At 37.6% G+C, this 22,646-nt stretch overlaps 2 protein-coding genes and 1 long non-coding RNA gene across 14 annotated transcripts in view; 1 reads left to right on the forward strand and 2 right to left on the reverse strand.

Annotated features, from left to right (window-relative positions):
• The window catches only part of LOC146872849 (uncharacterized), a 10,354-nt gene extending 4,913 nt beyond the window's left edge, over positions 1–5,441 (forward strand). Inside the window, exons 2-5 of one of the 3 annotated variants that reach the window (XR_014982440.1) lie at positions 1–430; positions 525–1,273; positions 2,482–2,576; positions 5,319–5,441. The exon at positions 1–430 is cut by the window's left edge and continues 1,027 nt beyond it. This is a non-coding gene — a long non-coding RNA (uncharacterized LOC146872849). Of the gene's footprint in view, positions 431–524; positions 1,274–2,481; positions 3,857–5,318 lie in introns of those variants that run through there. The other 2 variants (XR_014982441.1, XR_014982439.1) reach the window with 2 other exon arrangements.
• LOC118450568 (potassium voltage-gated channel protein Shaw) overlaps positions 1–5,754 on the reverse strand; it is a 5,861-nt gene extending 107 nt beyond the window's left edge. Inside the window, exons 1-4 of one of the 4 annotated variants that reach the window (XM_035886407.2) lie at positions 5,428–5,754; positions 2,507–2,701; positions 149–1,217; positions 1–30 (exon numbers count right to left, since the gene is read on the reverse strand). The exon at positions 1–30 is cut by the window's left edge and continues 107 nt beyond it. In XM_035886407.2, coding sequence (XP_035742300.1) covers positions 1–30; positions 149–1,217; positions 2,507–2,701; positions 5,428–5,754 — 1,621 coding nt within the window. Of the gene's footprint in view, positions 1,218–2,506; positions 2,702–5,427 lie in introns of all 4 variants that reach the window. The other 3 variants (XM_035886426.2, XM_085658906.1, XM_035886398.2) reach the window with 3 other exon arrangements.
• Positions 5,755–13,790: 8,036 nt separating this feature from the next.
• LOC118450586 (potassium voltage-gated channel protein Shaw) lies at positions 13,791–20,762 on the reverse strand. Of its 7 annotated transcripts, XM_085658831.1 has the most exons (8): positions 20,679–20,762; positions 20,089–20,176; positions 19,039–20,001; positions 18,327–18,785; positions 17,909–18,196; positions 16,868–17,077; positions 16,456–16,650; positions 13,794–15,083 (listed from the first exon to the last, which is right to left on the reverse strand). In XM_085658831.1, exons 3-8 carry the CDS (start codon positions 19,333–19,335, stop codon positions 14,859–14,861), a joined length of 1,674 nt encoding a protein of 557 aa, XP_085514957.1. In that variant the 5' UTR covers positions 19,336–20,001; positions 20,089–20,176; positions 20,679–20,762; the 3' UTR covers positions 13,794–14,858. The 7 variants fall into 7 exon arrangements, with proteins under 7 accessions (XP_035742364.1, XP_085514957.1, XP_035742333.1 ...); XM_035886440.2 differs by having other exon boundaries at positions 19,039–20,176; XM_035886455.2 differs by lacking the exon at positions 20,089–20,176 and having other exon boundaries at positions 19,039–19,494; positions 20,679–20,759.
• Between the last annotated feature and the right edge of the window lie 1,884 nt (positions 20,763–22,646).

The following is a 22,646-nucleotide window of genomic DNA, read 5'->3' on the forward strand; positions in this document are numbered from 1 at the left end:
TCCGCAGGTTAGAGTTCCTCCGGTCTTCCTCTGGAACCCACCGTACGAGAAAAAGGAAAATCGACTACACGACTACACGAAGAAGAGGAAGGGTTTTGAAAAAGATTGGAAAGTAAAGAAGAGAGAAAGAGAGAGAATGTCAGGGTACCTGATTTGGTAGCGAAGGGATCCTTGGGATGATTGGTCTTGATGGCGTTCATCCTACGGTTCTGAGGCCCCTGATGAGGAGGAGGGCAACCACCAGCTGGTTGTCCATGCGTGACGCCAGAGGACGGAGGGCCCCCACCGGTCGTGGCGTGTTGGCTGACCGGTCCATGTCCTCCAACTCCAGGAGGTCCACCAACGGTTCCACCAACACCAGTAGCACCAATGCCAGTTGGTCCAACACCGGGAGGCGCGCCTGGCGCCCTGACCCTTGGCTGTTCGACGGGTAAGACACGACGTCTCTTCTTTGGTAGCTTGGCTCGCGCCTGCGTGTGACTGTAATACATCGCAAAGTTGCTGACGATCACGGGCACCGGCAGGGCGATCGTGAGGACACCGGCCAGGGCACATAGCGCGCCTACGAACATTCCCACATACGTTTTCGGTACCATGTCTCCGTAACCAACTGTGGTCATCGTCACAAGAGCCCACCATAAGCCGAGAGGTATGCTCTTAAAGTCATTCTCTGGATTTGATTGGGTTCTCTCGGCGTAGTACACCAGACTTGCGAATATCACGATGCCGAGGACAAGAAAGAATACCAGCAGGGTCAGTTCCTTTGCCGAGGCACGGAACGTTTGGATCAAAATCTTCAGGCCGGATGAATGACGGGTGAGCTTAAACAGCCTCATTATACGTATGATGCTCAAGAATTCAAGAAAGTCCGCGTTTTCCAGATGGGATGCGAATCGTTGCAATGCCAAGTCAAGGTAGAAACTCAATGTTGCCACCATGTCGATCAAATTGACCGAACTTTTTATAAAGACGCAACGATTTGGACTTGCTGTTATCCGTATAAGGAACTCCAGAGTAAACCAAGCGTTGCAGACACACTCGATGTAGAAGAAGACGTCGTGGGCGTTCGTGCGCGTTTTGTCGAGCACCCAAGACGTCATGTTGCCCGCTTTCACCGGCCGATTCACTATCACTGGCACTCGCATGTCAGGATGAGTCTTCAGGCAGAATGACAGTATGGAGACGCAGATGAAGAAGACCGAAACTATGCTGATTACCTGTTGAAGATCGACATAGAAATCTTGATAAGATTTGTTTCGAGAAACACAACCAGGTACCATCCCTTTTGATTTTCTCATTTCTTCTTTTTCTTTTACGTTCGTTGGGAGATGTGAACAAAACAAAAATATTCCAAAATGAAAATTGCATTTCTGACACTCTTGACCGGTACGCTTACATCTTCTTAATTATTCTTGTTTTAATAATTTTTATATTTTCTACTTGATATTATGGGGGAAACAACTTCGCTTGAGAGAATCTTTGAAAAGCACGATATGGAACGATAGTGAAAATTTCTAGATATTTTTCTATTTAGAATTAGGCTATTACACTTTTTTATAACGGCGATGTAAGCACGGCGGAAGGTTTCATCGATGTAAGTAATTTATGATCACATAGTCAGGAACGAAGCAAGTAATATAATATGATTTATGGGATAAGTACGGTGGACGTGAAAATAAGGTGAACATAAATTTGTTTCGTTTATTTTCTTTTTCTCTTTCTTCATCTCTTTGTCCCTCCCTCCCTCTCTCTCTCTCTCTCTCTCTCTTTCTCTTTCTCTTTCATTTTTTTTTTTACGTCAACATAAATATGCAAAGCCATATTTTCAAAGGGCGACACTGATATTGCGGATTTAAAGGTACTTCATGACAAATATCGTCACTCCAAGAGAGAAGTGAAAAATCGTCAAGCATAGCCGCTGGCTAAATCATTTGCCGTTGAACAAGCGAGAAAAGGGAGACGAAGGAAAAAATAACATGAAATGCCCCAATAAGATGAATCATATAGCGTACTATGGCGAAACATGAAAATTGACTATCATACTCCGTTCGATCTCTTGTTAAGGGTGAAGAATGTAATAGTTGGGATAAGTGAGAGGGATAAGTGACTTGGTGTGTATGTATATATATATGTATACAGTAGTAGAACGGGTAAAGAAAAAGACAAGGTACGATAATAGCTTAAGAATAAGCGAAACGAGAGAAATGTAAACGTTAAAAGTAAACATTAAAGGGGTGAAAAAGAAGGAGGGAAAAAAGAAGCATATCGAAGGGGGATTCGACGATATAGTACCGTAATATCCGATACATTCCCTCCTATTGATTGCGACGCTGAACTGTAGACAGGTCAAATGTAATAAATTTAAGTATAAAAATTAATAATTATTGATGATACAATGTAAATAGAGAGAAGCTTTAGTTTTAAATTGAAACGATATCAACGAAGATTTTCAAGTTTACGCACTCTCGTTTCCAATTATAGAGAATTTCTTTGCATCATCACTGACCTTGGCGGCAGGAGAGGAGTACGGTTCGTCGAAGAGCGACCACATTTGAGGCTTGAGTTTTTGCCACCAGGTGAGAGTGCCCTCGTAATAGGCTTCCTCGAAGCCAAACTTTCTGGCCAGTTCCTCATCCGTCGGCTTCTCCGTGTCCAAATCCAACCTGTCCAGGACCGTCAGCGTTTCCTGCGTGTCCCGATGCTGATGATGGATGATGGAGTCGACGAGAGATGCGTCAAGGGGAGGGGCAACAACGATCGTTATTCGTACCTGTGAATTTCTCTCTTTCTCTTTCCTCTCTCTCTCTCTCCCTCTCTTTCTCTTTTCTCTCTTTCTCTCTCTTTCTTTCTCTCTTTCTCTCTCTTTCTCTCTCTTTCTTTCTCTTTCCCGAGGATGCTTTTTACATTTTCCTCGAGACTAGATAAAACGCGTGCAAAAGCGTATATACCGAGCTTTGGACTTCGCGCGAGTGCTACGTTATTCTTTTTTCGATAAAATCGATAGCGAAAGCCGTCTTTGCTGAAACCTCGACCGTCGACGACGGAGACGATATAAAAATAATGCCGTGCCGTTGTCTCGATGTTATTTGCATAAGTTTTGCTCGTCGTTATGCTTGAATATTCTATCTTTGCAAAAAGATATAGAAAAGAAAAGGAAGAAGAATAAACGGAAAGAAATATTTGTGCGATTTGTTACGATACAGAAAAGTATTTTTTTTATTTCTTTTTTCTGAAATGAACGATCATGCCGATAGTTGTTAGATATTCGTCGGAATGGAAAATCTCTCATAGTTTTGATGAGTCCTGAATCAATGCTTCAAGTATCTTTGAGATAAACCATTCGGTCGAAAAGAAGCACCGGGTCCATCAAGAGGAAAGAGATTATCCAACTTTAAGATGCTGAGAACCTACAGTGAGATTTCTGTCGATTCACAATACTTCAATATTATTTTCCTCAGTTCAAAATCTTCCTAGTTTCTCCTTTTTTCTTTTTCCTTTTTTTAATCTATTCTCATTATTCATCGTCATTGAGTTTTAATAATAGTATCGATCAATTTATAATTAATCACGCAATTCTCGAGGAATAATCGGCAAATGCCAATTAACGACTACGGTATCATAGTTCGAAGAATGATTTCACAAAGCATTCAATGATAACCACAACTCGATAGGAATAGATCATAAACACATGGATTCGGTTGAACGAATAAATTTAACGAGCTTCCCGTGTACACATTATTTCGAGGAAGGAAGAAGCCTGTTTTTCGAAATAATTTGCTTTCAGCTTTTAAGTTGAAATAAGACATCAAATATTCGAACTCTTATAAGCAGAGATATATACGAAAATTCAATTTCATTTACGTCAATGATTCGTTAGCACAGAAAGCAAACAGTTTATTAGCATTAGCAGGTATTGTTTTTAAAATATACTTTGCTAATTACTATTCATCAAGTTCGTGTAACAAAACATGATTATTCTATCAAATTCACTCCTTTTATTACTTATGACGTAATAATAATTTGTTCATCCAACGTATGTAAAATTAAGTATTAATATTTTCGATGAAATAATATGGAGTAGCATTACATTAATTGTGGAAACTATTTTCTTTCGTTATGAAATACGATGCAAAATAGGTCAAGTCTATATTATAATTTCTATACAATACAATAGTGCTTCATACACATCAGAGTAACTTTAAAGTTTGACCCAATGAGAAACGTACTATTTGGATAAATGTTTATTTTTATCTTCGAAATGAATTAATACCAAACGATCGAAAGACGATTCGGAAAGTCATTCAGTAAAGTCTTGGCAACAAATATTGATTGACTTTCATTTTGCGTATTACGAGATAATAAATCATCAATTCCTAGGCATCTACGATCAACAGAATACTGAATGCTATTCATAGAAATATTGTTTGGGTAGGAATCGATCCAATGGATCGTTCATATCTAAGAAAATATAATAATCATATCTAAGAGCAGTGACTACTACGAAATTATGAAAAGAAATTCATTATTTCGTTAGTTTATTTTGATAATAATTATATTATTTTGATAATTTCTCATTTAGATTCGGTGCTTCTTTTTTTCGATTTTCGATTCTTTTCTTTTCTTTTCTTTTTTTTTTTGTAAATTTCTGTTTAGTTACAGAATAGTGCTTAAAGCTGTGCAAGCTTTGGTGCATCCCAAAATCGGTCTGACGTGTCGGAATCTTCTTGCGGTAACTCTCGCTCGTTAAGAAACCTCGTTACGAAATCATCACACGAAACGACCGTTTGCACCGAGTTCGCGAGATCCTCTCTCATTAAGATCCTTCCACACTTGCGATGGCGATAGTAGTAATACCATAGCTCGGATTAACGAGACTCTGGCTGCTTTAAACTCGTACGGCTACTTGTTTCTAAAAATGTGTCGACTTACGTGAGTAAGTAGACTTCAACATTTGGTACGAATTAAAACTTGAAAGGGATGACTTTTAAAGGAACGTACAAAATGTTCAGTTTAAATTTCGTTTTAACTTATTTCTCGTTTTATCATAGGGGTAAAAAATTTATTATCCGACAAAAGAATTATATCGTTTATTATCCTACGGAAAGATGAGAGACCTTCAAAAAATTTGAATCGAGGGGTTACGAAATAAACGAATGTCTTCTCCGAATCCCCTCGACGAATCAATGAAATAAATGACATTGTCAGACGATTATCATTTCTTTTTTTGTTGCTTTTTCATAGTTTTCTCTACTTTCGATAAATCATCGCATTGAACGATTTCTCTTTTTTCTTTTTTCTTTCTTCTTTTTTCTTTTCAGATTCAAGCGAAATGATAAACGAACATTGAATCAAGTCGACTTAACGATCAGATATATGCGAAGCATGGTGCAAAGAACGTGAATTAAAGAGGGAGTGAAGATTTGATACCTGGGTATATGTCATCCAACAACAAGGTTCGACTTGATTGGAGTCGAGACCCCAAAAGTCGAGTTCTTCTTCGAAGAGTGGCCCGCAGACGTCCGTGGGATAATGGAGCTTTCCAGTGCGATAATAGTTGAGAACCTGAGCGAAGACTCCTGGGTGCCTATCGAAGAAGTATTCGTTGAGGATCGGATCGTAGTTCGCGAGGGCTTCAGTCAACCTCGAGAGCCTCGTCGCCGGGATCTTCTTCAAGGTTGCCTTATATGTTTCATGCCGTATCCCACCCACGTTAAGAACCACGCGGTTCTCCGCGTCCATGTTTATCAGGTTCATTTTGATCACGGCTCTGCTACCGCCTGCCCTGACTGGAAGAAACCCACGTGTCCTACGATCGGCGAAATAGAAAAAAGAAAACGAATTAATAGGTAATTAACTCATTAATAACAGTTAAAGATGTTAATGAAGGATCATTTGGATGTCTGATTATAATTTAATGGAAGCTATCTATTCTTTTCGAATCGAGGGATACGATTTTGATCTAATGAGTCTTTAATATAGACAGAAAAGTTATAAGATGTAATTGTGAAAGAGCTTCTCGAATCGATTTGACATTTATGACACAGCTCAATGAAATTGAATAGAATTTAAAGAGCGAGAAATCGCAGGTGATTTTAGAACTAAAGAAGTTCGAGAAAGGAAAAGGAATTTAAATAAAGAGTCAGTTTCTCTTTCTTTTTATTTTTTTTATTCACTAGATCTATCGAAGTAACTCGGTATTTCGATATAACCGATTAAAAGTTAATCGATTGGATGTTGAAAGGGTAGATGATAAAAGGAAGAAAATCGACTTTTTTAATGGACACGATTCGAAGCTGGTCTTCGATTCAGTAAGCTGCGTACTGAATTGCACTTTATCCGATGCGCCATCGGATCCGATCGATTTCTCATTTAGTAAGTAAGTAAGAAAAGACAGGGAAAAATGGAGAATAAAATATTATCTTCGTAGACTAAACGGAGTTGAGAAGCGAAAGAAACTAACATTGTTGTGTCACACATTCGCAAATGGGACGTGTCACGGGCCGTTGGATGAAATAGGATAAGAAAGACATTGAGAAAATTCATTTGACGTAACCATATACCTTTGTACGGAATAGAACGAAAGATCTTTTGTGATTCGTTCCATCGAATCTCGAGATATTAAGATTGAGATTTTCACAAAATGTTCAACATTATACGTTTTATCGATTACTTCAGATAATTCAATGGCTAGGGGCTCTTTCCAAAAGAGCCAATCCAGTAGCAAAAGCAATTAGAGAGATTGCCATGATGCTATTAGCCAACACGTTCCTAAACGCAATCAAGGAGGCTCGTGTCGTCATATATGACGAGAAAGGATTGAAATAGAACGTTCCTACGAAGGATTACTCTGATCTTTGGAGAAGAGAAATCAAAATTGTATATATATATATACATAATCTTGATTATATATATATATATATATATATATATATATCATCATATAATGTTTGTGTATAAGTTCGAAGTTGCCACGGAGAGATCTATGGTAATGTAAAACATGGCCAGTGCCAATCTGCATCGCTTATGACACGATATCGGCATAATGCTTGCGCAGATTTTACTTGGCCACCCTTGAAACCTGCATACAAATAATACAATGTTACGTTTGTCTCTCATAGGTTCACAAGATTAATATCATACTTACGATCAAGAGTCATGATATTGATATATCTATTTCTCTTTTCGGGATATCTGCCAACTATTATTGGCAAATCGCGAGTCGTTCATGTACGGCGACGTCGAATCGTTCTTTATCGATCTCTCCATGTCGTCCTAGAAAGCGCGTAAAAACCGAGTTCGATAAGCCGGTTAGATTATTTTTTTTTTCTTGTCCCATCTTTTCATTTTCTCTCTTTCGAACGCACGGAACCTGGAAATTCTTTTCGTTGTGGCTTTCAAACTGTAGCTTCATTCAACGCATTGCAACAATGTCGACCCGTTAAAAACGATAGACATTGCGAATGCACTTGCTCGTAATGGACATGTTCGTAGACAGGTATTCGTTTGAAAAAAAAAAAGAAAAAAGAAAAGGAGATAGAATGGGGAAAAAAATGCATCGACACCATTATACAAATGGATCGAACGTATATATTATCTTCGACTGTTGGAAAAGCAAGTGGTGTTGTTGAATATAGGAAACAATAGAGAAAACAAGGCCATTCAAATAAGAGGTATCGTTGTTCGGATTTTCTATTTTTCTTTTCTTTTTTTGATCTACGAACGTTGGGGTATTTGAAAATATTTGTAATATTTTAATGGAAAACGAAATAAGAAAAGGATCAGGATTTTCCTTCGAAATAGATTGTATTGAAGTTGAAGATTTTAGACAAACATTTCATTCGAATTCGATCACCTTGACGAGTTTTCCTGGAATCATTCAATCGATCGTTACGGCCAACGCTTATTACGTTTGATTTTTCTGCCAGTACCAAGTTCGAGAGTGATATTAAGAGTGCCATGAAACGTCGATATTTCTCGACTTTTTCGCGACGAGAGGTCAGCTGAGAAGGAAAATAACTTCTCTGGGATGTAATTAGAGCGCTCCAATTACACGACCATTTAATGGTTTCACAAATAAACGACATTAATCGTGTCGTCGCTATGCTCTAGTCTCACACCTTTTTCTTTTTTTATTCTTATTGAAAAGAAAGAGGATAACTCAAAGAATATCGTATTTCATATTATCACGTGTTAGTCTTGATTTGAAAGCAAAGGATTTTAGTTGAATGGCACGCTGATGTTCCGTATAACGTATATGACGCATCCCATAATTCGATTTCAATGGCCGATAGTCGAATGAGATACAGTTGGCCTATGAAATGTCCATAACTGAATTGATACACGTCGAAAACAAATCAACGTAGTTGTAAACAATGCGATCTCTATCTACGATCGTTGTACAAAATACACTTTTGGAAACCATACCGGTACCGTTTGAAAAATCTTTTTTCAATGGAAAAGATAAAGGAGTTATTTTATCCTATCTGAAAATAAATTTTGTTCTCTTGTTGATGCGGGTCTATGGCCGGTCTAGTCAATTATCACGCTAGAAAAATTATACGGTGTGGTAAACTTGAATTTGGAGTTCACTAAACGTCGAACCAAGCTCTTGTCGAAGGACTAAATTTCAAGCGATATACAAACCAGTATTTCCAGTCGAACAATTTTCTCGCCAGAATAACGGGGGAACCTTCTTTCTTTCGAGATCCATTTATTTTGGTACGAGATTTATCAATCCGTAGAAAACAGGTCGTCTCGTCTTTTTCAAAGATCAATGTCTCGCGCAGATTTTCGCGAAGTTTTTACACGTAGACGTTTGGGTTGCAAGTACAAATTTCTTCTCCCACCTTTTTCATAGGTGTGGCTTTGAATCTATCCATTTCTACGAGTCCATTCGAGCGACCCATGTCGCCTTGACGTACGATTTACGTTAGATTCGTCCAATCGTTTTTCTTTCTCCGAATGTCGAATGTCACGAAATAAAAATCGTTTACTTTTTTCCTCAGCATTATCGCAGACTCGATACAATTTATAAAGTGCTTTGGAAAAATCGATTCGGATGTGTCCACATTTATTGGCTTGTGTTACTTGCATTTCATGAACTTACAAATACGTATACGTACAATACCAAAGTACGCATATGAGTATTCTTATAGCAAGGATCGGTGGGGAGATTTAAAAATATACGTAGAAGTCGTTAACGGATATATTTCATGAGTATTTAATGGAATCACGCGTGTGTCGTTAGCCCCGCAGAGACACCTAGCAGAGAAATTTAGTCGAATCAATGAGGGATTCGCGAGCATGAAAGAGGCAGTAACGACCCCCTCCCTAAAAATAGACTACCTCGGAATGGAAGACTCGCTCTTCGGGAGGGTTAAAACTTAGACCTCGCGGCCTCGAAGGAAAGTATTTGATTCGTTTGAAAGACCTTCATGCCGTGGAAAGATTAATCTCGATTTCTATAAAATTATATATATATATATCTTGAAGCGAGTGTTAAGGAAAAAGAACCACCTGCCGGCATGGCAAAAGACAGGCTTTCTTCGTACTATACAATAAGGTCGACGATCGAAGTAACGACAATGATGAGATTGGTCGTCGTTTCGAATAAATTTTTTACGCTATTTGGAATAATTTTATTACTGTCTTATAACTCGCGATTAGTTCGAACTAAAGTAAAGGTATTTGACCGACGGTTGAATGAGAGATACCGAAATAGGAGAAGTGAAAAGTTACTTGGAAAGTACACCGATCATGACTCAATACACGTACATTCTAAATCGATAACTGGAGCGTATTCAGAATATGCGAATAGTTTGACCGAAAGTCTGCAAGGTTAAGCGGAATGAAAACTCATGGAGTTGGATGTTTAAAGAGTGAGAGACATGATGAGAGACCTTCGTAGAGCACGTTGCTACAAGTAGGGGTGGTAAATCGGTCGATTCTCCTCGGTCATCATCGTCAGCGAATGTATTCGTTGTCCAATACGAGAACGGTAACTGCGATCGAAACACAGCTTGGTGGGCACTGGCTCGCTTCGTCGTTCATGACGTCACGAGCGGAATCGCACACGTGCACGTACAAGAAAGATATGTAGAGGAAGCTGAGAAGGATGAAGAGAGCAAGAGAGAGAGGGAAAGAGAGAGAGAGAGAGAGAGAGAGAGAGAGAAGAAAGGGATGAGAAGAAGAGAGAAAGAGTAAGGAAGAAAGAAATAGAGAGAGAGAGAGAGAGAGAGAAAGAGTAAGAGAGAAAGAAACAAACGAAGACAGAGAGAAGAAGAAGGAGATAAAGAAAGAGAGAGAGAGAGAGAGATAAGGAGGTTGACACATAAAGGAGCACGCGCGAATTTTTCTTCGAAGCGAGTCGAACGAATCGTTGTCTCAAGCAACAGCGGTAGCAGTATCAGTAGTAATAGCAGGAATGACTGGCGTTGGTAGCGACCGTAGCAGTAGTAAAAGCAACGATAATGCCGACAGTAGTAACGGCCGGCCCCTTGTCGCTTGAATCGATAGTCTGCGTGCACGAAATGCCGATAAGAGCGCTCGTTGCTTCCAACGTCCTTGTCGGTGGCACTCGTTTGCTCGTTCTGAGGGCGAATGTGAGTACGAGAATACGAGTACGATAGAGGAACAGAAAGAGAGAGAGAGAGATAGATAGAAAGAGAAAAAGAGATGGATGATCGTTCTACACAGTGGTGTTCCCCTTCACGCACGGAGCCGGTGCTGGCTTTTGTCCTCTCGCACGCTCGTGTCTCGCGTGGTTGTATGAATCGAAGAGCGATCGTGCTATGAACAATGTGTGGAGGTGGAAAATAGGGAGAAAGAGTAGAACGAAAAGGATGAGGAGAAAGAGGAACAGGAAGTGGAGAGGAGAAGGTGGAGGGAAACGAAAGGACGCGCGTTCTGATTTACTGGCTAAACGTAGCATACACGAGGGGTAGCTGACCGGAACACACGTCGGATCGAACTTCTCTACGAAGGATTGATCGAGGGCAAACGGAAGGTAGACGTTTCGAACAAGCACCCATCGGAAAGGCAAACGAGAAAGAAAGATAGACAGAAAGACGTAGAAGGGAAGTCAGAGAGAGACTTACTCTCTTGTTCTTTCTCTCTCTCTCTTTTTTCTCTTTATTTCGTTAAAAAAAGAGAAAAGCAAACGAGGGATTAGAAGAATAAAGAGTGTGAAACTAACCAAGAGATAGAGATAAAGACAGAGAAATAAAGGGGAAGAGAGAGAAAGAGAGCAAGAGGGAGAGAGAGGGAAAATGGTCGAAGGAGGAGGCCGACGCATAGAGAGAGAGAGAAAGAGAGAGAGAGAGAGAGAAAGAGACAGAGAGAAAGAGAGAGAGAGACAGAGAGACTCTGCGAGGAAGGTGGAGGCACGAATCGATGTAGGACACATGTCCCGATAAGCATCGGCACGTCGTCATTGTCATCTTTTTTTTTCTTGGACAATTTCACGAAAATATATATGCCAAGATAGAAAGAGAAAAAAAAAAGAGAGGAAAAATTTCACGCAGAATACCCACCCTTGATCGCAGTCTCTTCATGTCTCGTACTTCTTCCGCGGTGGCATCTTCTCAGCGACGGCACTCGTTGCTTGAATCGTACACCTTCCCCATTTTTCTACTTCTTACTTCTTACTTCTTACTTTCTCGTATTTTAATGTAAAACACGAAAGAGAGCTTTCTTTCTTTTCTTTCTTTTTCTCGAGCACTTATTTTTTTTCCTGTTCTTCTTCCAGCGACTACGCCTCAGTACTTGTAATGAATCGACACGGACTCATCCTCGTACTTTGGGTAGCGACACGAAAATAATAAATGAGAAAGTTAAAAGAAGAGAAATGAAATATGAATATTATAGAGAGGAAGAGAGAGAGAGAGAGAGAGAGAGAGAGAGACAGAGAAAGAGGGAAGGAAATAAGCAAAGTAGAGAAACGGACGAGAAAGCTCGGACGTGCTTACGGAGCGCGTCTCTCGACTCGCGCGCACGGACCGGACTGACATCGACGACGCGAGCGACGCTTCGACGACGTCGAAAGACAGCGAATGCGCTTCTGAGCGTGCTCCTTCGACGCGGCCTACTGCTGCTGTTACTGCTACTACTGTTACTGCTGTTAGCTAGCTAGCTAGCTAGCAATTCTAGTAGTAATAGTAGTAGTAGTAGTAGTAGTAGTAGTAGTAGTGCAGAGAGTAGGGTGGTGGCGTGCCGTGCCGTGCCGCGTCGTGACGCGCCACGCCGTGTCGAGCCAAGCCAAGTTAAGCTGAGAAGAGAAAACCAAGCGGAATTACGCGCAGGCGTCGCGCAAGTTCGCGCCGATCGCACGCCCGTAACACGTTTTACATCCTTTCCTTTACGTGCCATAACTATTGCTTGAGTCTGACTTCACGCCGACATTATCTACTTTCTTCAACGAATCTTAATTAGAGCTTAGTTAAATGCAACCCTTTTCTTTCTTTCTCGTTTTTATTCGCTTCTTTTTTTCTTCTTCTTCGTTGTTTTATTCTTTTATTTTATCATTTTTAAAAATAATACAAATCCGTATATTTTATTAATGAATAGTGACGACTATAGTCAACTATAATTGTTTCTTACCAATTACTTATTTTTTTACTACTATTGTTATTACTACTACTTTTACTATTATTATTACTACTAGTTGTGTTACTACTACTGATACTATTACTTTTGTCCTTCTCAATTCGACCTATTTTTATTTCATTTCGTAGACTTTTTATTTTTGCCCAGTAAAATTTCTTCAGCGAAATCGTTCTCAAGGATTGAATCAGTCGATAAGAAGATCCTATATCCCTACCACTATCCTTTTTTTTCCCGTTTTTTATTCATTCATTTATTCCCTTGATTCTCGAAGTAAGATCGATTGTACATTGGAATGCATAAGCCTCCATTGAGTATTATTTAAATGTATTTTAATGTCTTTAATGTATTTCTTTTCTTACTCATTATTTAACAAAGAACAAATATTCTAAATTTCGATCCTTGATCTCATCAATTTCGTATAACGATGATGACGACAGCAAGAAAAAGCATCGATTTTTTACCACCTTTATCAATCGACCTTTCTGTATAATAAACGTCGCAACATCTGTTGTGAATGGAACGAAATTATCAGGATATTTAGAAAAATCGAACGTCGTTGTCAAACATCTAAACGCATTGGGATCAAAGATACGACTTACCGTGATCCACAAGCCAATATATCTGTACCTTCATCATACTTAAAATTCTTAGTTCCAATATGAATCGATAAAATAAGACCATGATATCGAACTTTTCTTTGGTTCTTATTATTAAGATTAATCGCGAAAAAATTAATGTTTAATAGCATCTACTTGACATTCGTTTAGCTTGCATATAAAATAATCGTTTTTAATTGAGAAATTTCTTTTGAATTAAAAGAATATTTTATGCATTAACCATAGAGCGTAGGATGTAAACGAGTAAATACCATCATGCTTTCCCTTGCACTACACATTTAGGATCGAATAATAGCAAATGTTTACTCGAGTCGATCCCTCACCCTACTTGACAAGCTTTTTCATCCTCCTTTACGATGCCATGCGAGGACAGACGGCAAATGGATTCTCGTTTACTTGGTTCTAAGATAGACAGAGTAGATTCTTTTTTCTTATTTTCTTTTTTGTGTTTTTTCTTTTTTATTTTTTGACAGCTTCATCATTGGAAAGATTATTGGGTAACTTAGAGAAATGAATATTTTCATATAATCATACAATATGAAATTGAGCTTTCATGAAATAAAGAAAGACATTTATTTTCAAATATTAATACAACATATATATTAAGAGAAAATTCATATTCTATCTTCTTGCATGCATATCTAACATCCCAATCCTTCTTCATTTTCTCTTAACGAGAGTGAAAAAGATAAAGTTCATGCGCGCGCACATTGCGCTCTAGCAGTCGCGTTTTCCCGCAGAAACAAGCGGACACGCGGACTCTTCTGTTCTTTTATCAGTGCATCTCTTCTCTTCTCTCGACATTCCAGAGTACTTGTAACAACCTAATCAATCTCGTTAGCTTGACAGTTCAGAGGAGAAGTGTCTGAAGAGGAAGATACTATCTGAATAGAATTTTTTTTTTTTTCAAGAGAGAGATATTCCTTGAGACAAAGAATATTAGAATATTACAATGAAGTGTAGACAAAATAAAAAAAAAAAACAAAAAAATAAATATTAAGAGAAGGAGAGAGAGAAGAAGGGAGCGGAATCTCGAAAACTACACTTGCGTACACAGAGACGTTTACTTATTTACCTTGTCGCGTCAAGAACGATTCAAAGGTATGTCCCGAGGGTGCATATCATCATTCGTCTCTCTCTCTCTCTCTCTCTCTCTCTTTATCTACCTACTTATCTATCTATCTATCTATCTCTATCTCTCTATCTCTTTCTTTTCTTCACTTTATGCATGTAATGTATCAACGTCTGTGCGTGTCTATACTGAGTAGAGAAAAGTGGGGAGATCCCACAGAGCCTGAATAAACCGTTCTAGCGGTCGATGGCTTACGCTTGCGCCGTGAAACCTCTTGCGTCAAAGAGTTCCACGGTTTTCCACGTTTTGCAAGGTATTATCGTTGATACGCTACTGGACTCTTTTAATGGCCTCGAATTGGTCGATCGACTTTACGATGAAACATGATCGTTGCTCGATCAACGCACTTTTCTTTTTGTTCATTCTCATTGATTTTTCTTTCATCTTCTCTCTTTGTCTCTTAAATGTTTTTATCGTTGATCGTTGCAACTTTTCTTTTTTTTCTTTTCTTTTTATTTTTGTTAGAATAATATATAATGGTATTAAAAAAAAACAATATATTTTTATCACAAAATATAATGGAGAATGTTTTGAGAACGTTGTCTCTCTTTTCGATGATTCGTTTCCTCTTCTGGATGAACGACTTCGGCGACACGTTGCTCTTCCATCTTATCATCTTGAGGTAGATCGCTATCTCGGCAGTCAGATACGCTAGTTCCTTCGGATTCTTGACTGGGCGAAGTGGTGCGCGCACGATGTTCGATTTCCGCTAGATTTATCACGATATTCGGCTGTAAGCAGAATATAAATTCTATGGACCATCGGTTGACGTTCAACCACCTTGAGTTATTTGTTCAATTTTTGAACCTTTTTTTTTTCAAGTAATCTTTCCGCGAATCTTTGAAATATAACATTTTTTGAGTTCTTTTTTTAGTTTGTATAGTTTGTATGAAATAGATTCGATTCATGAAGATATTTTTTCCTATTAGTATCTTATTCAAAGAAATTTAGGCCGAAAGCATATCATATAGTTTCCTTTAATAACGCACTGAAACGAGTTCGACGTTTCAAATGTCAGCATATTTTGAGTCGAAAATTTACATAACCGAATCACGGGAGCATACCGGCCGAGTTTCCGCCGGCTTTTTCGAGATATCAGCATTGAGAGCTTTAAATCTCGACTTGTCGAAAATAGATTGCTAAAGTTAGTTTATTCGAGGAATCAGTACAATGGATAAAACGTAATTCAAAATTCCAAGTACATTCCAAGAAAAATCTTATGCCGTTGCTCGATTAAACGAAATTATTAATAAGACAAACGATAAAAGGAAGATTTGATTTTATTGGTTTGTTGGTCAGGATAAAAGCGAGAACGCGTTTTGTTACGACATTGCAAAATTTGCAAAACTAGGTCGGGCTTGTAAAAGAGTAAGTGTACGTTGATACAAATTTGCTTAGAAATTTGTAGAATGGAGAAAACGAGAGAAAGAGCGATATGAAGCTATTTTAGAACTGACTAATTGCTATGTCGTTCTTTTCGCTTTGTGAATTTCTCTAGTCCTCTAATATACACCAGACAAGATAATAAAAGAGGTAAAACGAGGAACGTGTGAATTCGCTTTGACGAGGTTTATCATAATTACTTTAATCATTTACTCCTCAAATGATTTAGGATGTCTCGAAATTTGTAATTTAATGCCATCAAAAAATATATATATATAAAAAAGGCAAAAACTTCATGAATGGAGTTGAAATATACGCAACTAACCGCAAGAGGCTCAGGAGTTTCTAAAAGGTTACTTCCTCTTTTTCTCTCTCTCTCTCTGTCTTTCTTTCTCTTTTTTTCTTTCTCTCTCTCTCTTTCTCTCTCACTATGTCTCTGATGCTAATCGTCCCTTTGAATCTATTTCGTTTATCAACTCTCAAGAGAGGAACTCCGTCATTTGCATAGCTCTCTACTGTCAAGAAGTCGTACTTCTTCGGATATAATCACCCGTAGAAAGTTATTCTTTAACTCGACGAATGCTCGAATGAATTTCATTACGTTGAAATTCTTTGCTTACTCGAGACGCCGTTATAGAGGGAAGGATTGGAAAGTGGATAATATTGAGAAAGCAATTAACGTTGGGACTCGATGCGTTAAAACCATCGTAATAAAAGCACCTGGAGTTGTAGGACGCTGTGTAATCTAGTCATAGGTTGTCGAGTCATGAGAGGTGTCAGCGATCTGTAAGGTGAAGCGTTCAAGAACAAATGTCCCTGAGAATCGAAACGATTTTGATGCATCGACGATCTTCCACGTCTTGGAAATTCTGCTGGGAGTACTCTTCGTCTCTGTTTTGGCAATTTGCTACGTGCCTGAAAAATATTCGATCAAAAGCAAAATATCGAAAGGTGAATCGAAGTGCTGAGCACACGTCATAGTTATATTTTCATAGAACTATGTGCAATCAGAGTAAAAAAGAAAATAAAAGATAACATTTTATCGGATGAGTAAACTTCGAAAACAGTAAATGAAAGGAAAGCTTTCGAAGAGTTTTCGAAGAAAGGAACGTGAAGAGAGTCATGCTCAAACCTGAGTGTGGGAGTAGAACATAGAGAAGTTGCTGACGATGACGGGAACCGGAAGTGCGATAGCAAGAACGCCGGTCAAGGCGCACAGTCCGCCTATGAACATCCCTGGAAAGGTTTTCGGCGTCATGTCGCCGTAACCGACGGTCGTCATGGTGACTAGAGCCCACCAAAGTCCTCGTGGTATACTGTCAAAGTCGTTGTTGGGATTTTCCTGAAAAGAGCAACCTACTGGAATTCTTGATATCATTCAACGCGCTCGTTTACGGAGAAAAGGAAATATTAACAAAAGAGGAGGGAAAAGAAAAAAATATAAAAAAAAGAAAAAACAAGTCTGGTATAAAAGAATAGAAATTTAAATTAGCACGTATAAGCTTAACGAAGAAAACTATTTTCAGTTGTGTGTATTGAACGTAAACGTAAACCAACAAAACTGAAATATTTTCGTATTGGTTTAGACATATGTAATATTATGTGTAATACACGGCTACGTCTATAGATAGAAGATGTTTTGAGCTTTGGTAAAGTGAGTTTCCCTATTCATCAGGGAAAAGAAGTTTTTCTTTTCACCGAAAACGAGAGAGTACGGCCTTTAACTTTAATTAGAATGATGCTTGCTATTTAACGAATTGGTTCAATGATTCATGCGTAGACGTTCGTTCGAACGCAAGTAATGAAGGTACGTGATAAACGTGACCATTCGAGCACATATCTTATAGTGTATTGAGAAAGAAGAAAAGAAAGAAAGAATACAGGCGTATCTCCAAGGTGGGCTCCTTTTTTCACGAACGTGGCTTCTTTTCATGATTCATGTTCTTATGAATTTTTCACTGGGAGAAAAGTCAAGCCCATTTTCTTTGTCACTCCCTTTGACGTTATGAGGGAAGCCTTCATTTTAGACGGTCCGTTTGATATCTCGATCCTTTGTCCGATGTAAAGATAAAATCTTTCATCGTTTTAATTAATATCCTTACTTTCGAGGAAAATCATCCTTCTTCTTATGACAGGAATTAAATAAATTGTTTAATTTTTTTTAGGTACTTACTTGAAGTCGTTCGGCATAAAAAATAAGACTAGCGAAGAGAACTATGCCCAAAGCAAGAAAGAAAACCAACAATGCGAGCTCTTTCGCGGATGCTTTGAAAGTATGTATGAGGATTCTCAAGCCAGGTGAATGTCTGGTCAATTTAAAGAGTCGAAGTACTCTTGCTATCGAGAGGACCTCAAGATACAGGCTAGACTCCGTCAAGAATTCCGTGTAGAAGCTGAACGTTGCCGCTAAATCGATAGCGTTCACCGGCGACACAGCGAATCGCTTTAGGCTTGGACTGACCTACAATAGAATCCTTTCCTTTCGTCTTCCCTCGAGATAAATTTTACGTAGGAATTTGAAGTATAGTAAATCGTTCGAAATTTCAAAGACTTCCTTTCATATCAAATTCAAATAAGATATTCATACTTACCAAGCATCGAAGTGTTATCTCGAATGTGAACCAAGCATTACAAGCGTGTTCAATGTAATAAAATGCTCTATGTGGTCGACCGATTTCATTCTCGTAATGCTGAGTGAATTCTACAGAGTAGTTAGAAGGAGAATCATCTGTTCTAATTTGTGGTAGATTACTAGGATGGCTCTTTAAGCAAAAGCAGAGAACCGAGAGACAGATGAAGAAGATCGAAATGCAGGCGATGCACTTTGCCGACCTCGACGAGTAAGGCTCGTCGAAGAGAGCCCAGATTCTCGGACGTAATCGCTGCCACTTTGTCAATGTTCCACGATTATATTCCTCCTCGTAACCAAAGAGACGAGAAATTTCCTCGTCGCTAAGCTTTTCGCCTTCGATGTCTAATTTATCCAATATGGCCAATGTTGCTTGTGTATCTCTATGAATACTGTAAGTACTCCAGCAGCAAGGTTCAACCTTTAAAAAATTAACTTGACATTTTAATAGATTTTTATTAATGTAATAATTGTGTTAGTTTTGTAAACTTGTTAATTTAAAAAAACAAAAGAATTATCGAGTTCGAAACTTTGAAACTACGTGACCAAAGACAACGCTCTTGAAAATAAGTACGTCTGTTCAAATAATTTGTGTTCATTTTATACCCTTTGAGAACTCGTTGATTGTCTAGGATTGATATAGATTTCAACTTGTTAAAATTTCTCAAACTAACCTGATTCGAATCAAGACCCCAGAAATCAAGTTCTTCTTCAAAAAGAGGACCGCAAACATCCGTGGGATAGTGCAGCTTGCCTGTACGATAGTAATTGAGAACCTGTGCGAAGACACCGGGATGCCTGTCGTAGAAATATTCGTTCAATATCGGATCGTAATTTACCGATGCCTCGGTGAGTCGTGACAATCTCGTAGCCGGTATTTTCTTCAAGGTCGCTTTATATGTCTCGTGACGTATTCCACCGACGTTAAGTATCACCCGATCGTTCCATCTTTCATCATCCACTTTCCTCATCCTCTCACTTGAATTTTCTTCGATCGCATGGCACGCAATTCACGATGATAAAGAAAGTTATGCGAAAGCGAGCAAGTAAGGCAAGAAAAACATTTTTCCGTCAAGATGAGGGATGACCGAACTTTTTTCTCCCAGCGATTCTCTGCCGTTCTTGAATTTCTACGAATATTTTACGCGACGCTTTGCGTTGCTATGATTGATATTTTTAGTCCTCCAAATTTTTTATCTACCTCTGGCATTCGCCTTTTTCTTTCGAATAGAAGATTTACAATCGAATGATTTCAAATAGCTGAGAATTATCGAGTGATTCATCGATAATGCAAACTGGCTCTCGAAACGTGCGTAATTACCGCTTTGCTTCTCGTTAATGATCTCTTCCCTCCTTCCTGTCTCTCTCTCTCTCTCTCCCTCTCTTGTTTTGATTTGATCATTAAATGATACGATTACATCCTATTTATCGAACGCTTGCAATAGACCGCACGATATACCTGAATTACGTTAGGAGCACGTTCGTCAACACATGTACAATGAAAAGCACCGATTTCCTACTCAGCTCCTAACACAGATAAAATTCTACAACGAGACATAGCCACAGGTTGCTTCTTTAATCGTCCACTCGGTCCATTCGATAGCAACTTTACGTCACGATCGTTCTTTTTCGAGGATCTTAAGACGATAAATGATGGTATTAACGTACGTGGATTAGCACTGAGCTATTTTTCTATCGTTACTTTAGTAATGCGAAAATAGTACTTTCGAAAATCTCTTGATGTCGATCACGATGTACTTAATCCAAATCCCTATTTCTCTTGTTTTTTTTTTCTTTTATTTTCTGTACCCCCTACGTAAACACCCTTTTTTCGAATAAATGATTTTACTTAATCACGTTATTAACCAAAGCGACGGTGCATGTTAATGAGGAGAGCGAGTTTAATTACATGATCGACGGTCTGATTATAACACTGAAACCAGTATAGAAGCGACGTTAATTCTTGAACACATTATCGTTATAATACAAAATGAAATGAATTAAGTTAGAAGTTGAAAGAGAAAAAGAAAGGTCAACTTTCATTGTCAGTTATCTATGGTTAGTTAAGACTTAAGTAAATTGAAACACCAAAAGTTTTTGCGGTGATACCGACTCGCATGAAACTGAAAATAACTTTACGGTATGTACATCCTGCAGGCATAATCCACGCTATTATTATTTGCTACTATATTAAATAAACATTTTCGGTGTAATGAATTAATAAAAATCAATAAATAAAATACTTAAAATGTAGAGATTAATATAAAACATATAAATCGATTCATTTCTTAATAATTAATGATTAAAAGTTCACCGTCACTTTGGTAATCGTTAAGCTTGTTCACTATGTGCCTCTAGAATTTATACTGAGACGTTTCGGTCCAAAGGTATAGTTCCGTCGGAAGGAGTAAACTACGTCTCGCGGACGTGGTTAGCAGTTCTATAAATTCAAGCATGTTTATTTGTACGAACAACCACGCATTCCGCCAAACCATCCACACGTTCTCTATATTACTTCTTTATTCTTTTTTCCATTAAGGAAACTATTTTAATTTTATATATATATATTTTTTCGAAAGAGAAAGAGAGAGAGAGAGAGAGAGAGAGAAAGAGAAAGAGAGAGACAGTTATTCAAAGGAGTCGTCCAACTGAAAATAGAATTTAAAAAGGAATATATATATATATATATATATATATATATATATATATATATTCTTTAGCTTTGCGTCTTATTTATACAAACAAGAATTTAAGTCAGCTTTAAGTTAGTTTATATTCCATCGTCTCTAAAGTTAGAAATTCGTGAGATGTTCCTCATAAAATGATATGTATTATACATTAACGCTCTTTTTAGCATTTCACGAGGATGAGTGCTATCGAGATATGTATAACAGTTTAACGATAACATCTATCACATTGTAAAAGGAAAAACGGTGTCTTCCATTGCAAATAGAATATATTAGTATGTAAACTGAAAGATATTTGAAAATAATCTTTTTGAAATTTCATTTATTCATGAATAGAGTTTTTTTATTGATCATAAATAATCTCTTTACTTTTTATCGTAGAATGTTAAATGATATTACAATATACTTGGGAAATATCAATCTTTATAACTTATCGTGGATAAAGTAAAAAATAATGGGTACGTTAATCGTATCATCATAAATATAATAAAGTAAATTATTAATTAATTAAGCTTCTTTGAAAGGATGTTTTATCCTATGTGGAAATAAATATCGGTAAAGTAGTTTCTCTAAGTACTCTCAGTTGCATTCGGATAGGGTGCGCCTGTTGTATACAACCATCGTTACTCTTATAAAAATTTTATCTCCTTTGGTAAAATGAATTAATATTCTTTTATAATTGCATTTGAAAGCATTTAAAAATAAAATTACTCACATTAAATTTTCGTTAATTTTTAAAAATATTTTTCATATAATTTTTGCATTATTTAATTAAGTTAAGATTTAAAATATCACATAGAAAAATTGCAAAGAACATTTTCTAAGAATTGAAAGAATTATTCAATCAATTCACCAAAATTATTTTACGATATGCGTTATATTATAAATTCACAGACCACAGAATATACATTTTTCAGTTGAATGATAAAATAGCTATACGCTTTCGTTTCTCGCACCCTTATCGAAGAAACTATTTATATATTATATATCGATAGGGAAGTTATAAGTATAATTAACACAAGGTCATATTGTCTTTAAAAAGCTTTTGTTAATTTTTAATTGATGTATTTCATTTTGTTCTCTTTCTTTCTCTTTTTTTATCATGTAATATATTATTATAATTTCGCATTTTATTCTAAAATATATTATAAGATTCATTAATTTTTCAAGAGTTGATAAAGCAGAAATTGATACAAAGGAGGTCATTATTTTACTTCATAAGATGATATCATTTAATCTTCGTTCGATTTGAAATCATAAAAATCGATTGATCGGATCTCTATGATCTCTAATCATCTCAATGTATTTCTTTCTATTTGATTAACAGTTACGTCGATAAAAAAGATAAGTGAAACGGGTGGAGGGACAGAGGCGCCAAGGAGCGTCGCGGCGCCATCGCTCTGACCCTAACAAGACTGACGACTAGCATCCTTCCAGCTCTTCACAGTAATTGCGTACACGTGGCGCAACAAACAATAATAAAATTTAGCATCGTTAATGCACGGTAATTCTTTTCTTGCATTATTTCAAAGAACTATCATCTCTTTCACATTCAATAAATTCGAGATACATTTACCCTTTATCATTGACGATCA

This window comes from Vespa mandarinia, chromosome 8, assembly GCF_050613455.1.
Source record: "Vespa mandarinia isolate Hongniang chromosome 8, ASM5061345v1, whole genome shotgun sequence".
NCBI lineage: Eukaryota > Metazoa > Arthropoda > Insecta > Hymenoptera > Vespidae > Vespa > Vespa mandarinia.

Coding starts and splice junctions, on each gene's coding strand:
- LOC118450586 (XM_085658831.1), bottom strand. CDS start 19,335: ATGAGGAAAGTGGATGATGAAAGATGGAACGATCGGGTGATACTTAAC. Junction 18,786..19,038: donor GGGGTCTTGATTCGAATCAG/GTTAGTTTGAGA, acceptor AATTTTTTAAAG/GTTGAACCTTGCTGCTGGAG. Junction 16,651..16,867: donor TGTTCTACTCCCACACTCAG/GTTTGAGCATGA, acceptor AATATTTTTCAG/GCACGTAGCAAATTGCCAAA.